The sequence below is a fragment of the Sciurus carolinensis genome, chromosome 15, assembly GCF_902686445.1.
Source record: "Sciurus carolinensis chromosome 15, mSciCar1.2, whole genome shotgun sequence".
In the NCBI taxonomy this organism is placed as follows: Eukaryota; Metazoa; Chordata; class Mammalia; order Rodentia; family Sciuridae; genus Sciurus; species Sciurus carolinensis.
Window position 1 is genome coordinate 28,483,248 of NC_062227.1, and position 12,801 is coordinate 28,496,048.

Genomic DNA, 12,801 nt, shown 5'->3' on the forward strand with positions numbered 1-12,801 from the left:
CAGGACCAGATGAATCTTAGCCGAGGTCTACAAGACCTTCAAAGAAGAACTCATTCCAGTACTTCTCAACGTATCCAGGAAATAGAAAAGGAGGGAACCCTACCAAACTCATTCTATGAAGCTAATATCACCCTCATACCCAAACCAGGCAAAGACACATCAAGGAAAGAAAATTTTAGACCAATATCCTTGATGAATATTGATGCAAAGATCCTTAACAAAATACTTGCAAACCATATCCAAAAACATATGCAAGGATGGTTTAACATCCGTAAATCAATAAACGTAATCCATCATGTCAACAGACTTAAGGATAAGAACCATATGGTTATTTCAATTGACGCAGAAAAAGCGTTCGACAAAATACAACACCCCTTCATGCTCAAAACACTAGAAAAAATAGGGTTAGTAGGAACATACCTGAACATTGTAAAGGCTATTTATGCTAAGCCCACGGCCAACATCATTCTTTATGGAGAAAAACTGAAAACTTCCCCTTTATAAATGGGAACAAGACAGGGATGTCCTCTTTCACCACTTCTATTCAACATCATACTCGAAACTCTAGCCCGAGCAATTAGACAGACTAAAGAAATTAAAGGGATACGAATAGGAAAAGAGGAACTTAGGCTGTCACTATTTGCTGATGACATGATTTTGTATTTAGAGGATCCAAAAAACTCCCCCAGAAAACTTCTAGACCTCATCAATGAGTTCAGCAAAATAGCAGGTTATAAAATCAACACACATAAATCTAAAGCATTTTTATACATAAGTGATGAAATATCTGAAAGGGAAATGAGGAAAACAACTCCATTTGCAATAGCCTCAAAAAAAATAAAATACTTGGGAATCTATCTAACCACAGAGGTAAAAGATCTCTACAATGAAAACTACAAAACATTGAAGAAAGAAATTGAGGAAGACCTTAGAAGATGGAAAGATCTCCCATGTTCTTGTACAGGCAGAATTAATATTATCAAAATGCTGTACTTCCAAAGGCACTATACAGATTTAACACAATTCCAATTAAAATGCCTATGACATTTCTCATAGAAACAGAAAAAGCAATCATGAAATTCATCTGGAAGAACAAAAGACCCAGAATAGCCAAAGCAATCCTGGGCAGGAAGAGTGATGCAGGAGATATCATTATACTACACCTTAAACTCTACTATAGGGCAACAGTAACAAAAACGGCATGGTACTGGCACCAAAATAGACAGGTAGACCAATGGTACAGGATAGAAGACACAGAGACATACCCAGAGAAGTAAAGTAACCTCATACTAAGTAGACAAGGGTGCCAAAAACTTACAATGGAGAAAAGATAGCCTCTTCAACAAATGGTGCTGGGAGAACTGGAAATCCATATGCAGTAAAATGAAAATAAACTCCTCTCTCTCACCCTGTACAAAACTCAACTCAAAATGGATCAAGGATCTAAGAATTAGACCTGCAACCCTTCACCAAACAGAAGAAAAAGTAGGCCTGAATCTCCATCATGTTGGCTTAGGACCAGACTTCCTTAACGAGACTCCCATAGTGCAAGAAATAAAAGCAAGAATCAATAAATGGGATAGATTCAAACTAAAAAGTTTTTTCTCGGCACAGGAAACAATCAACAATGTGAAAAGAGAGCCTACAGAGTGGGAGAAAATCTTTTCCACACACACATTTCAGACAGAGCACTCATGTCCAAAGTTTATAAGGAACTTAAAAAACTACACTCAAAATACAAAGAACCCAATCAATAAATGGGCTCAAGAAATGGGCAGACACTTCACAGAAGATATACAGGTGATCAACAAATATATGAAAAAGTGCTCATCACCCCTAGTAATTGGAGAAATGCACATTAAAACCACCCTAAGATTTCATCTAAGTCCAACTAGAATGGCTATTATCAAGAACACAAGCAATAAGAAGTGTTGGCGTGGATGTGGGGAAAAAGGCACACTCATACATTGCTGGTGGAGTTGCAAATTAGTGCAGCCACTCTGGAAAGCAGTATGGGGATTCCTCAGAAAGTTTGGAATGGACCCACCATTTGACCCAGCTATCCCACTTCTCGGTTTATACCCAAAGGACTTAAAATCAGCATACTACAGTGATGCAGTCACATCAATATTCATAGCAGCCCAATTCACAATAGCTAGATTGTGGAACCAACCTAGATGCCCTTCAACTGACGAATGGATAAAGAAACTGTGGTATATATACACAATGGAATATTGCTCAGTCATAAGGAAGAATAAAATTATGGCATTTGCTGGTAAATGAAGTTGGAAAATATCATGCTAAGTGAAATAGGCCAAGCCCAAAACACCAAAGGCCGAATGTTTTCTCTGATAAGTGCCTGACAACATATACGAATGAGGGGTGGCGGGGGGAAGAGAAGAATGAAGGAACTTTGAATTGTGTAGAGGAAAAAGGGGTGGGAAGGGGTGGGAATGGGTGGGGATGGAAAAACAGTAGAATGAAACAGATAGTATTACTTTATATATATGTATGATTACATGAAAGGCGTGAATCTACATTGTGTACAATCACAGAAATGAAAAGCTGTACCCCAATTCTGTACAAATCAAATCAAATCAATCAAAATGTTTTTAAAAATAAAAAATTTTAACTAAAAAAAAAAAAAAATCTCAACAACATAAAAGCATGTTTAAATAGACAATGAGCCCCAATTCAAGATATGTTAGCAACTTCTGCCATAGCTCTCCATGATAGTGCTAATTATCCATTCAGTTTTAAGCTCTGCCAAATCCATATTAAGGTACTCAGACTAAGTAATTCACTTGAACAAATTAAAAAGTACAAAGAAACTTGACATTATAATGTCACTTTTAGACAACATATTTTCCATAAACAAAAACAAGATAACAGAATATACCTCTTCTTAAAGGGCTTAAATACAAACCTTCCCCAGAACATCTCCACTGCCTTTAGTATAGTTTGGAAGAGTACATGATCTTCTAGGTTTTTTCTTTAGTTCTTCCTGTTCTGACATCTTTCTTTTTAAAAGTGCTTCAATGTGTGGTATCTATAATTCAAAAAGGAAAATTAGCTACGAAACCAAATTACTCTTGTACCAGGCAGCCAATAAGTACAGCAGAGAAAAGTAAACAATCCAGAAAACTTGAGAACACAAAGTTAATCAACAACAACAACAAAAACTATGTTTAATCATAATATAAAACCCTCATTTTCACTCAGTCTTCTCCCTGCTACATCTCCCTGCCCCTTTGGTACTTGGAATTAAACTCAGTCCTTTTTAGTTTTTATTTTGAGACAGGGTCTCAATAAGTTGCTTAGGACCTTACTAAATTGCTGAGGCTGGCTTTGAACTTGCAATCCTCCTGTCTCAGTCTCCTGAGGTACTGGGATTATAAGTGTGTGTCACCACACCCAGATCACTGAATCTTTTGTATGTGTTAGTGTGTACTACTGAGGAATACATCCAGGGGCTTGTGCAAGATAGAAAAGCCCTCCATCATAGAACTACACTGAAGCTCAAAAACAGAATACTTTTTGGTTTGTTTGTTTGGCAGTGTTGGGGGAGTGAGCCTGGGGTATGGAATATTCTAAGCACACAGTCTATTATTGAAATACTCAATGATTTTTATCTTTGTTAAGAAATTTCTAGCCATACTACTTTTCTTTGAAGCTGAATTACACATATAAAAGCATGTAAGTTTTCAAAAACTCTAAACTTCTTTGTGTTACTTTATTTTCTTTACCATCATGTATGTTACTACTTATGCAGCCTTTTAATGCAGTTCTTCATTGATGTTTTTATTGGTGTAATTATAATACCCCCCCCCTCCCCGCAAGGCCCTTTGGTACTTGGGGTTTAATCCAGGGGCACTTTACCACCGAGTGACATCCCCGACCCTTTTTATATGAGACGGTCTCACTAAATTGCTGAGCTGGCCTTAAATTTGTGATCCTCCTGCCTCAAAGCCCTGAAACAAACTGTAGTTTCTTGGAAAAGAGAACTCTATCATTTTGTTTGTACCTTTTCATGTATAGTGACTGTCTAATGTACATTTATGTCTCTGTACCCTAAAGAAATAGTGTCAATGGCATTCTCAATAAAACAATTAAATTTAATTTAAAAATATTTAATGCACACTTTGGAAACTGTACCTGTTGTGTTACAGGAATGTCAATATTATGTACTTTCAGTTCATTTCGTAACTGGGCCTCTTTTAATTTTGCCTCCTCAACTTGGCCTAAAATTAAAAACAACAAAAATTCCATCAATTTCTGATAGTCCCCAAAACAAAAATTTTTGAAAAAAAAATTTAATTTTCAATTTTTCTTTCCTTTTAATGTTTAACAGTAAAATGTAAATTGACAGATAATTACTTTAGAAATTCAAAATTAAACTGTGAACCTCACAGTTCAATTCTAACACATGAAAATGAGAAACAATGAAGCTAAGGGAGATAAACAAGACAAACTCCTAGTGATTTGGGATAACTTATTTTATCTTAATATACATAACTATAAGTAATTTACACATAATTGCACAAGGTTATTCTCCGAGCCAAGTAAGACTTTATAAAACTGCTATAAAAATGACATGTCATTGCTTAATTTAGCTTCTCTATGATCCTGTACAGATATACAAAAAGTGTACTTTGAGGCAGGCAGCATATATTTGTTGGTTAATTGATTTAAATTTTAACTATATAACAAATATAAAGTAAAAAAAAACAGTAAAAACATCTGACAAAAGGGAAGAGATCATATAGTACAACTCAGCAAATGCCTTATTTTAATTGTATATAAAAATTATTAAAAATCATAGCAAACATTCTGAGAATAGACTCAAGAAAAGTTATGTATTTCAGTATCAGTGTGTGTGGCACCATATACCACCATGGTGTATAAAATATATACAGGTGCAATACCCAAACTAAAAATTAAACTACTTATTACTCTCTTATTAATAATGTCATCCAATATCTTTTGCCAGAAGCTAGAGCTAGAGATAAACTAGCTCTAGTGTATGGAAAACCATAAATTTTCCACAGATCAGATTTCTAACAGAAAATTTCAAATTTTTGTAATTTGTAAGGATATAAATTTATTTAAAATGAGGACTATTTCATCTTAAAACTTGCCCAATGATGAATAATAAATTATCATCACTACCTTTCTGCAGAGTTCTGCATTTCACTTGTAGTCCAGCAAAACAGAACACATTTATGTTTCATGGTCTCTACCTTCTGCCTCATCATTCCCCAAAACATAAGTTTTTATTTCCTTTGACTACAAAATGACTTACATTTGATTTCATCAAGAAGCTGTTTGCTGGCTTCAAATAAACTTCTATACATAACAATAGACTTGGATAACTGGTCCTTTTCTTTTGTAAGTGCTGCCATTTGTTGCTGCTTCTTAACATCTAAGAAAAAAATTCAGATTTAATCTAAACAATTTAAAAATCATGACTTCTAAAAAATATAGCCAATATGATGTTAATAGACAGCAAAGCAAGGTTAATCAAGTACCACTAAACAATAGAGTTTCATTATCTATTTTCCTAGAAACTTACCATTGTAAAACATAAATGGTAGGATATATGGTTCTAATGTTCTTGATAAAGATGGTAGCCGAGGCTCAAAAACAATAAAATATTCAGTACTATCCCTTCCAGGACTATTTTCTGCCAGTACTAGACTCTGTATAAATAAAAAAAACAATAAGGAAAATCAAGATTTGAAAAGAAAAATTTCAGTTTCACATATCTGATCATGCCGTTTTCAAGTAAGTGGTAAATTTTAAAGGTGAAAGACGACTATTGATCCTTAAGGTTATTAAACTATCACCACCACCCAAGACACAAAATAAAACATTTTACCTTTAGTTATTGGTTTGAAAGTCAAATGGCCTTATCAATACAGCTTATGGAAAAGTAATATATAATAGACAATTACAAGAAAAATTAGCACTCTGTTCATACCAGATACATAATTGGCTACTTATATCTCTATTTGCAAAATCTTCATTCTAACCTCTAAGCCGAGGCAATGTGAAATAGTTTATGGGGTGAAAGTTATAAAAACAACAGAGAAATGCCCAAACCCCAATGCTGAGTTTAAGTTACAGCTGTTACCATGGAAATAGACCTACCAGTCCCAGGTGACATTTCAAAGATACTGAAAAGCTCTCCAGATTTGTTCTTTAAAATTTTATTTTTTCACTAATCCACAAGACACCTTTAATATACCTTAGCCAAGATCACAACATAATACTAGTAAATGATGCAAGTATATTTTTATCCTAAATGATTTTTCACATTTCTACACCAATAGGGTGTAGGAGTATCCAATTCCCCTGATGCAGGCCAACATTTAATATCAATCCTGTACTTTTTTTTTTCTAAAAAGGAGGAATTTAAAAACCAGCCCGTCATTACTGTTTTAAATAGCCTCTGCCTGAATGGTACTGAGGTTATGCCTCTTATGTTTACTGATCATACATTTACTCTTCCATTAACTGATTGTCAATATTCAGTGTCCATTTACATGTCTATAAGAAGTTTGTTAGGAGGTATTAAATTATGTTCAATATATTGATCTTTATTATATGTATATATATATAGAATAATATTTCTCCACAATTTATTACCCTTAATTTTTTTCCCTTCTTCTGTTATAAGATTAGGTTAATGAATCCTAAGTACTAACCACCATACTGTGTTAAAATTATTAACACACTGGCACTTTTTAAAATTCTGTTTAAGATATGCTTATGATAAATAAAAATTTAACTTATGTAGCTAAATATAATCTTTTCTTTCATATCTTATTTATGTTTTACTCTAAAAGTCTGAGAAAGGACTTCCTATAATTTATCATCATTGATTAAAAAAAAATATACACAGAATAACAGAAGCAAGGAGTCCAAAACTAGATTTAAGTATAAATAGGGATTTGGCAGAAAAGAAATGGACAAATGCATATCAGAATAAAACAGTTATTTTTCAGAAATTTCCAGATCATGTAGGCAAAGAGAATTTGAAAAACATAATTTACAAACTTGAACAATTATAAATTTAATTATTATTTGAAACAAAGCAATATATATTCTTTTCAAGCAAATATGGAACATTTATGAAATTTAGTGGTATTCTGGGACAGTGTTTCCTAAACTTCCCTAAAAAGAATCACCTGCTGGGCTAGGGGTAGAGCTCAAGTGGTAGAGGAGGAGGCTCCAGGTTCAAACCCTAGCACAAAACAAAAACAAAGAGAACAACAACAACAACAACAACAACAACACCTTGTTAAAAAATCAGATTTCAGCTGGGACTTCCTATAATCCCAGCAATTTGGAAGGCTGAGGCAGGAGGATCACAAGATGGAGACTAGCCTGAGCTATTTAGCAAGACCCTGTCTCAAAATAAAAACTACAATGGACTGGAGATGCAGTTCAGTGGTAAAGAGCCACTGGGTTCAATCCCTGTACTTTTAAAAAATCGGATTGCAGAGTTCTGTTCCAGACATAATAAATCAACATGACCCACTCAAAATGAAAACACAGCCAAACCATTCACACAACACAAAAAACAACACACACACACACATACACACACCAACCAGTATGTGGGAGCCAAGTTAAGCCAAGTTTTCTGTTTATTCGCTGAGGTAGTAGGGACCTCTAGTGGTAAGAAGAAATTCATATACGTGAGGGAAAATTTAGATTTTATGCGTCAGCCTCTGTAAAATAGCTTCAGTCACTGTCCTTACCTCAGAGTATATACAGCAGAAACAGCAATTTCAAATGTTTATGGGAGTGGAGGAGGGGGTGGGAGGTTCAAGAAAATAGGATATAGGTAAATAGGAAATAGGTAAACTGGGCTAAATGTATTCTAACAAACCCACTCTGCATGTTAAACAAGTTTTCCCTGTCTGTTTTTCAACATGTGGTTTTCATTTCTAATTTCTAATTTTTATTAGGGTACAAAAAATTTCATTTTACAATTCCCTAAAATAAAAAGTGGCATCTGACATTTGTCCTCAATGTCAAGAGACATTGTTCAGGCTGTCATAAGAGAATCCTTGACAGTGTTGCTAGATCTTCAGATTTCTCCAAATAAATCAGACGTGCAGATCTTTATGTGAAAATTCCAGCTCTTTAAATGTTGGTAACATTTTAATTGATGAAAATGCTGTATTGGTCAGTCACTGTCAAACCAACTGACATGCCTCAGGAACCATGCAGCTGTCAGACTCCCAGGTTTATAAGCATAAGTTTATTTAAAAAATGTGATGCTAACAATGGATTAGGTATCAAGATGAACAAGAAAGTAAATACAAGAAAAGGTAACATTTCAAATTTATTGGAACAGGAAGAACTATTCAATAATGATATTGAGAAAATTAGTTAATACAAAAAAGGATAAAATAAAATCCAGACAAATCAAAGATTAAAGGTATAAAAACTAGAGATGGTATTGTGAATATAATCTGCCTTCCCTTCAACATAAACAAAAGTAAAAAAACAAAATTTAGGAAAAAGTATGTATATACAAGAGTAATAATACCTTTAATATATAAGAAGAAAATAGTTACCATTTCAAAAGGAAGTCAATGGACAATCACACAGATCAAAACTATAAACTGTCCAACCTTATTAGTAACAAAGAAAAATTATTCAAAATAGGAAATTTGTTTAGAATTTATAAACTGTTCATATCTAATATAGCAAATAAGAGAAAGATGGACACATTTCTGGTGGGAAGATAAATGAAAAAGCAACTGGCAATAACCATCAAAAGATTCTTAAAATGTACATATTCTGTCTTTAACCAATTCTATTTCTGGCTATTTCTTTTTTTTTTTTTAATTTTAAGATGTTGATAGATCTTTATTTTATTCATTTGTTTATATGTGGTCCTGAGACTCGAACCTAGTGCCTCACACATGCTAGGCAAGTGCTCTACCACTGAGCCACAATCCCAGTTCTCTAGCAATTTCTTAAGGATATCATATATATAAACATACATACTTAAAAGAAAACTGGCTGAAAATGCTATTAGTAAAATCAAACTTAGGAAAGAACTAAAATTTTACCAAGACTGGATGAAAATAAATTGTGGTTACTGTATTAATAATGTCAGCTTAAAGAGAAGTTAAACAAGAAAAAAAGATTTTTATAAAAGCATTATTAATGAAGTTTAATGTAATCTTACATACTCCCCTCTTAACATGTATATAATTCATATACACAGGGGTATATGCATACCATGTTAATGTGTATAGAGAAACATTGGAACGTTGTAGGATAAATTGCTAATCATTGTTTTCTCTGAAGGGGGTAACATTATTACTTTATGGAGGTTCTTATGCTGTTTTTTCATAGCAATAAAATCATTTTCAATTTTTTTAAAAATAACAAAGATAGACTGTTATTTATTGAATTTTACCTGGACTATTCAATTTTATTTCTATCCACATTCAGGTAGTTTTACAATGAAACATAAACAGTATATTGACATTTAATTTAAAAATCACTAGAATCAGAGAAAGCTCATTGCACAGGGGAAAAGATTTTACTGTTAGTAACAATGGTTTTCGGTTCAATGCATAATCTCTTAGAACAAAATGCAAAGTATTTCAGTTGACTTTCCAATTTAGTGCATTACTTAGAACATCTTCACAGATATACATACAAAAGAAAAGGCAGCTTAATATATTGGTTTAAAATGTTAAGTACAGAAATCTTATCTACCAAAAGATAAAAAAATTTACCATGATTTCAGCTGAACCATTCACAAAAGGAAATTCAAGTGTTCTAACTTTCCCAATAAAGAGTGGGGTATCAGTGTCTTCCTCATTAAAACCTTTAATGGTAGCTACTACAGTGCCAACCAAATTTATTCCAGTATGATTGCCGTATTCATCCTTAAAAGAAACAGAAAATAACTATTGGTTATTGGTTGTAAGACTAAACCCAGAGAAGGGCATGTACGAATGAGAAGTAAGACACATTTATAGAGCCCCAGCAAAAATTATCCTTATCCTTTTAAATTCAAACATGCCAATTTAGTTCTGTTTGTGCTCCACATACAGGAGAGAGGTCCAAAAACCATTTAACCAGAGACAATGGTTTCTAATACAATAGGTTCCTAACTTTCTCAACTGTAAGAACTCTCATTTAAAATTTCATATTATGTACTGAAGCATCTACTGCTGTGAAAGTCATTACTAACAAAAAGGTGTTATGAATTTATAGCACTTCTAAGTTGTTTTTTAGTAACTTCAACAGCATCAGACATGTGTAAATTATACTCTTCAGGCAATGTTTGGTGTGCATATGAATTCAGACTCTTGCAGTATTTATATTGCACTGTTTAACCTGACAATATGTTTTGGAAGAGAAATTAGAACCACTCATTTGTCTGAAATAGGAAAATAAACTTTTATAAAAGGAGGGAGTATTGTACCAGTCATATTTTCCATTAACATGAAGTCTCACTACTGTGTTTTTTCTTTGGTGGTACTTTGCCCATGCTAGACAAATGCTAGCTATATACCAGGCCACTGAATAGGTCATCAGCAGCCTTGAGAAGCTATGATTTTCTTCCTTAAGAAATTTTGTCTCATCGTCCTAGATGTACGACATTTTAAAAAACTTAAACAGTATATACTATTGTAATATACTGAATATATTAACTAATATAAAAATAAACAAGCTTTAGATTATGATTTCCAACCTTTTAATGTACCTGTGTCAATTTCACTGAAATATTCACAAAACTGAAAATTTGGTACTTAATGGGTTAATTATGATCAGTTATCAGAGATCTCTTTTTAAAAATATAACTATCTTTACCTATCTCTTTCTGTGATCAATACGGTTCACTCAACTTCACAACACATAAATGAAATAGGAAAGATAAGGTATGTATTAAGAAAGGCAGAAATTAGAGAAATGCAAATTAAAACTACACTGAGATTCCATTTCACTCCAGTCAGAATGGTAATTATCAAGAATACAAGTAACAATAAATGTTGGTGAAGATGTGAGGAAAAAGGTGCACTCAGACATTGCTGGTGGGGACACAAACTGATGCAACTACTATGGAAAACTGTATGGGGATTCCTAAGGAAACTTGGAATGAAACCACCATTTGATCCAGTTATCCCACTCTTCAGTATATGCCCAAAGGACTTAAAATCAGCATATTACAGTGACACAGCCACATAAATGTTTATAGCAGCTCAATTCACAAGAGTTAAACTAGGGAACCAACATAGATGCCTTTCAACAGATGAATGGATTAAGAAAATGTGGTTATATATACACAATGGAATATTAGTCAGAAATAATAATTATGGCATCTGCCAGTAAATGGATGGAACTGGAGACTGTCATGCTAAGTGAAATAAGAAAACTCAAAAAAACCACAGGCCAAATGTTCTCTCTGATGTGTGGATGCTGACACAGTAAGGGGAGGAAGGGAAGAATAGAAGTTCATTGGACTAGACAGAAGAAGGAAGGGACAGGAGTGGGAATGGAATAGGAAAGACAGTATAATGAACTGGATATAGCTTTCCTATGTCCATATATGCATACATGACCAGTGAAACTTTGCATCATGTACAACTTCAAGAATAAGATCTTAACTAGAATAAATTATACTTCATGTATGTATAATGTCAAAATACACTCATGTATATCTAAAAATAATTAAAAAATTAAAAATAAGAGGTGGATTTCTGCATTTTGAATCAGTTATTAGTATATCAGGATTTATTTTATTTATAATGTTATGCTTTCTCTATTCATATCAAAACAAAAAGATGTTTAAAAATACTTATTCATCTGCACAGGTTTTCCCATTAAGCTTAAACTCAATAATCTGACTCTATAATAATCTTTGCACCCAAACATCAGAAATTTTTTCTCATTACCCCTTTGTGGTTTTGAAAGAAAATAAACATTACCGTGATACTGAGGTGTAAATCTCTGACCAAGGTCCTACTGGCAACTGAGCGAACATTAGAAACAGCTGGAGTAGCTGGCTGAATTTCAGGAACCAACTTCACAGGTTGATTAGGTAGAACATCAATTATAACCTTATAAAACAAAAGAAGTATTCTAAACAATAACATATCAATGCTTTACTATTTCACAGGAAGAGAATAAATAATGATGGTATATACTAAATCAAATATTACTGTCTGAAATTCATTTTCATTAGTTTCTTAGAAGTAATTTACTTTAGTGATATTACATAATTCAATATTACTCAGCTATAAAGATGATGGAAATTATGGCATTTGCTGGTAAATAATGGAATAGAGACTATGACGCTAAGTGAAATAAGACAATCCCCCAAAACCAAAGGCCAAATGTTCTCTTTGATATGTGGATGCTGACTTCCAATGGAGGCGGGGGTTCCACCAGATTGGATGGGGTGGAGTTGGGGGAAGGGAGGGGGGATGGGAATGGGAAAGACAGTAAAATGAATCTGATAACTTCCCTATGTTCACATAAAAACACATGACCAGTATAACTCTACATCATGTACAACCACAAAAATGGGAAGTTACACTACACATACATATGTCGAAATACATTCTACTGTCATGTATAACAAAAAGAACAAATTAAAAAACAAAACCAACAACAAAATGAGGCCACCCCACACAAGACTGCCCCTTCCGCATGAGGCCATTTCCCTTTCTGCTTCTTTATTATGTTGTGATACAGCCATAGGAGCCCTCACCAGATGCCAAATAGATGGAGTAGCCTGATCCTTAACTTCTAGCCTCC

The 12,801-nt window shown here is 33.5% G+C and overlaps 1 protein-coding gene across 2 annotated transcripts in view; it reads right to left on the minus strand.

Annotated features, from left to right (window-relative positions):
- Window positions 1-12,801, minus strand: part of Smchd1 (structural maintenance of chromosomes flexible hinge domain containing 1) — a 157,502-nt gene that overhangs the window by 39,899 nt on the left and 104,802 nt on the right. For both annotated transcript variants that reach the window (XM_047526412.1, XM_047526413.1), the window contains exons 36-41: window positions 11,970-12,101; window positions 9,771-9,923; window positions 5,573-5,699; window positions 5,303-5,422; window positions 4,156-4,241; window positions 2,927-3,049 (exon numbers count right to left, since the gene is read on the minus strand). In XM_047526412.1, coding sequence (XP_047382368.1) covers window positions 2,927-3,049; window positions 4,156-4,241; window positions 5,303-5,422; window positions 5,573-5,699; window positions 9,771-9,923; window positions 11,970-12,101 — 741 coding nt within the window. The remainder of the gene's footprint in view (window positions 1-2,926; window positions 3,050-4,155; window positions 4,242-5,302; window positions 5,423-5,572; window positions 5,700-9,770; window positions 9,924-11,969; window positions 12,102-12,801) is intronic.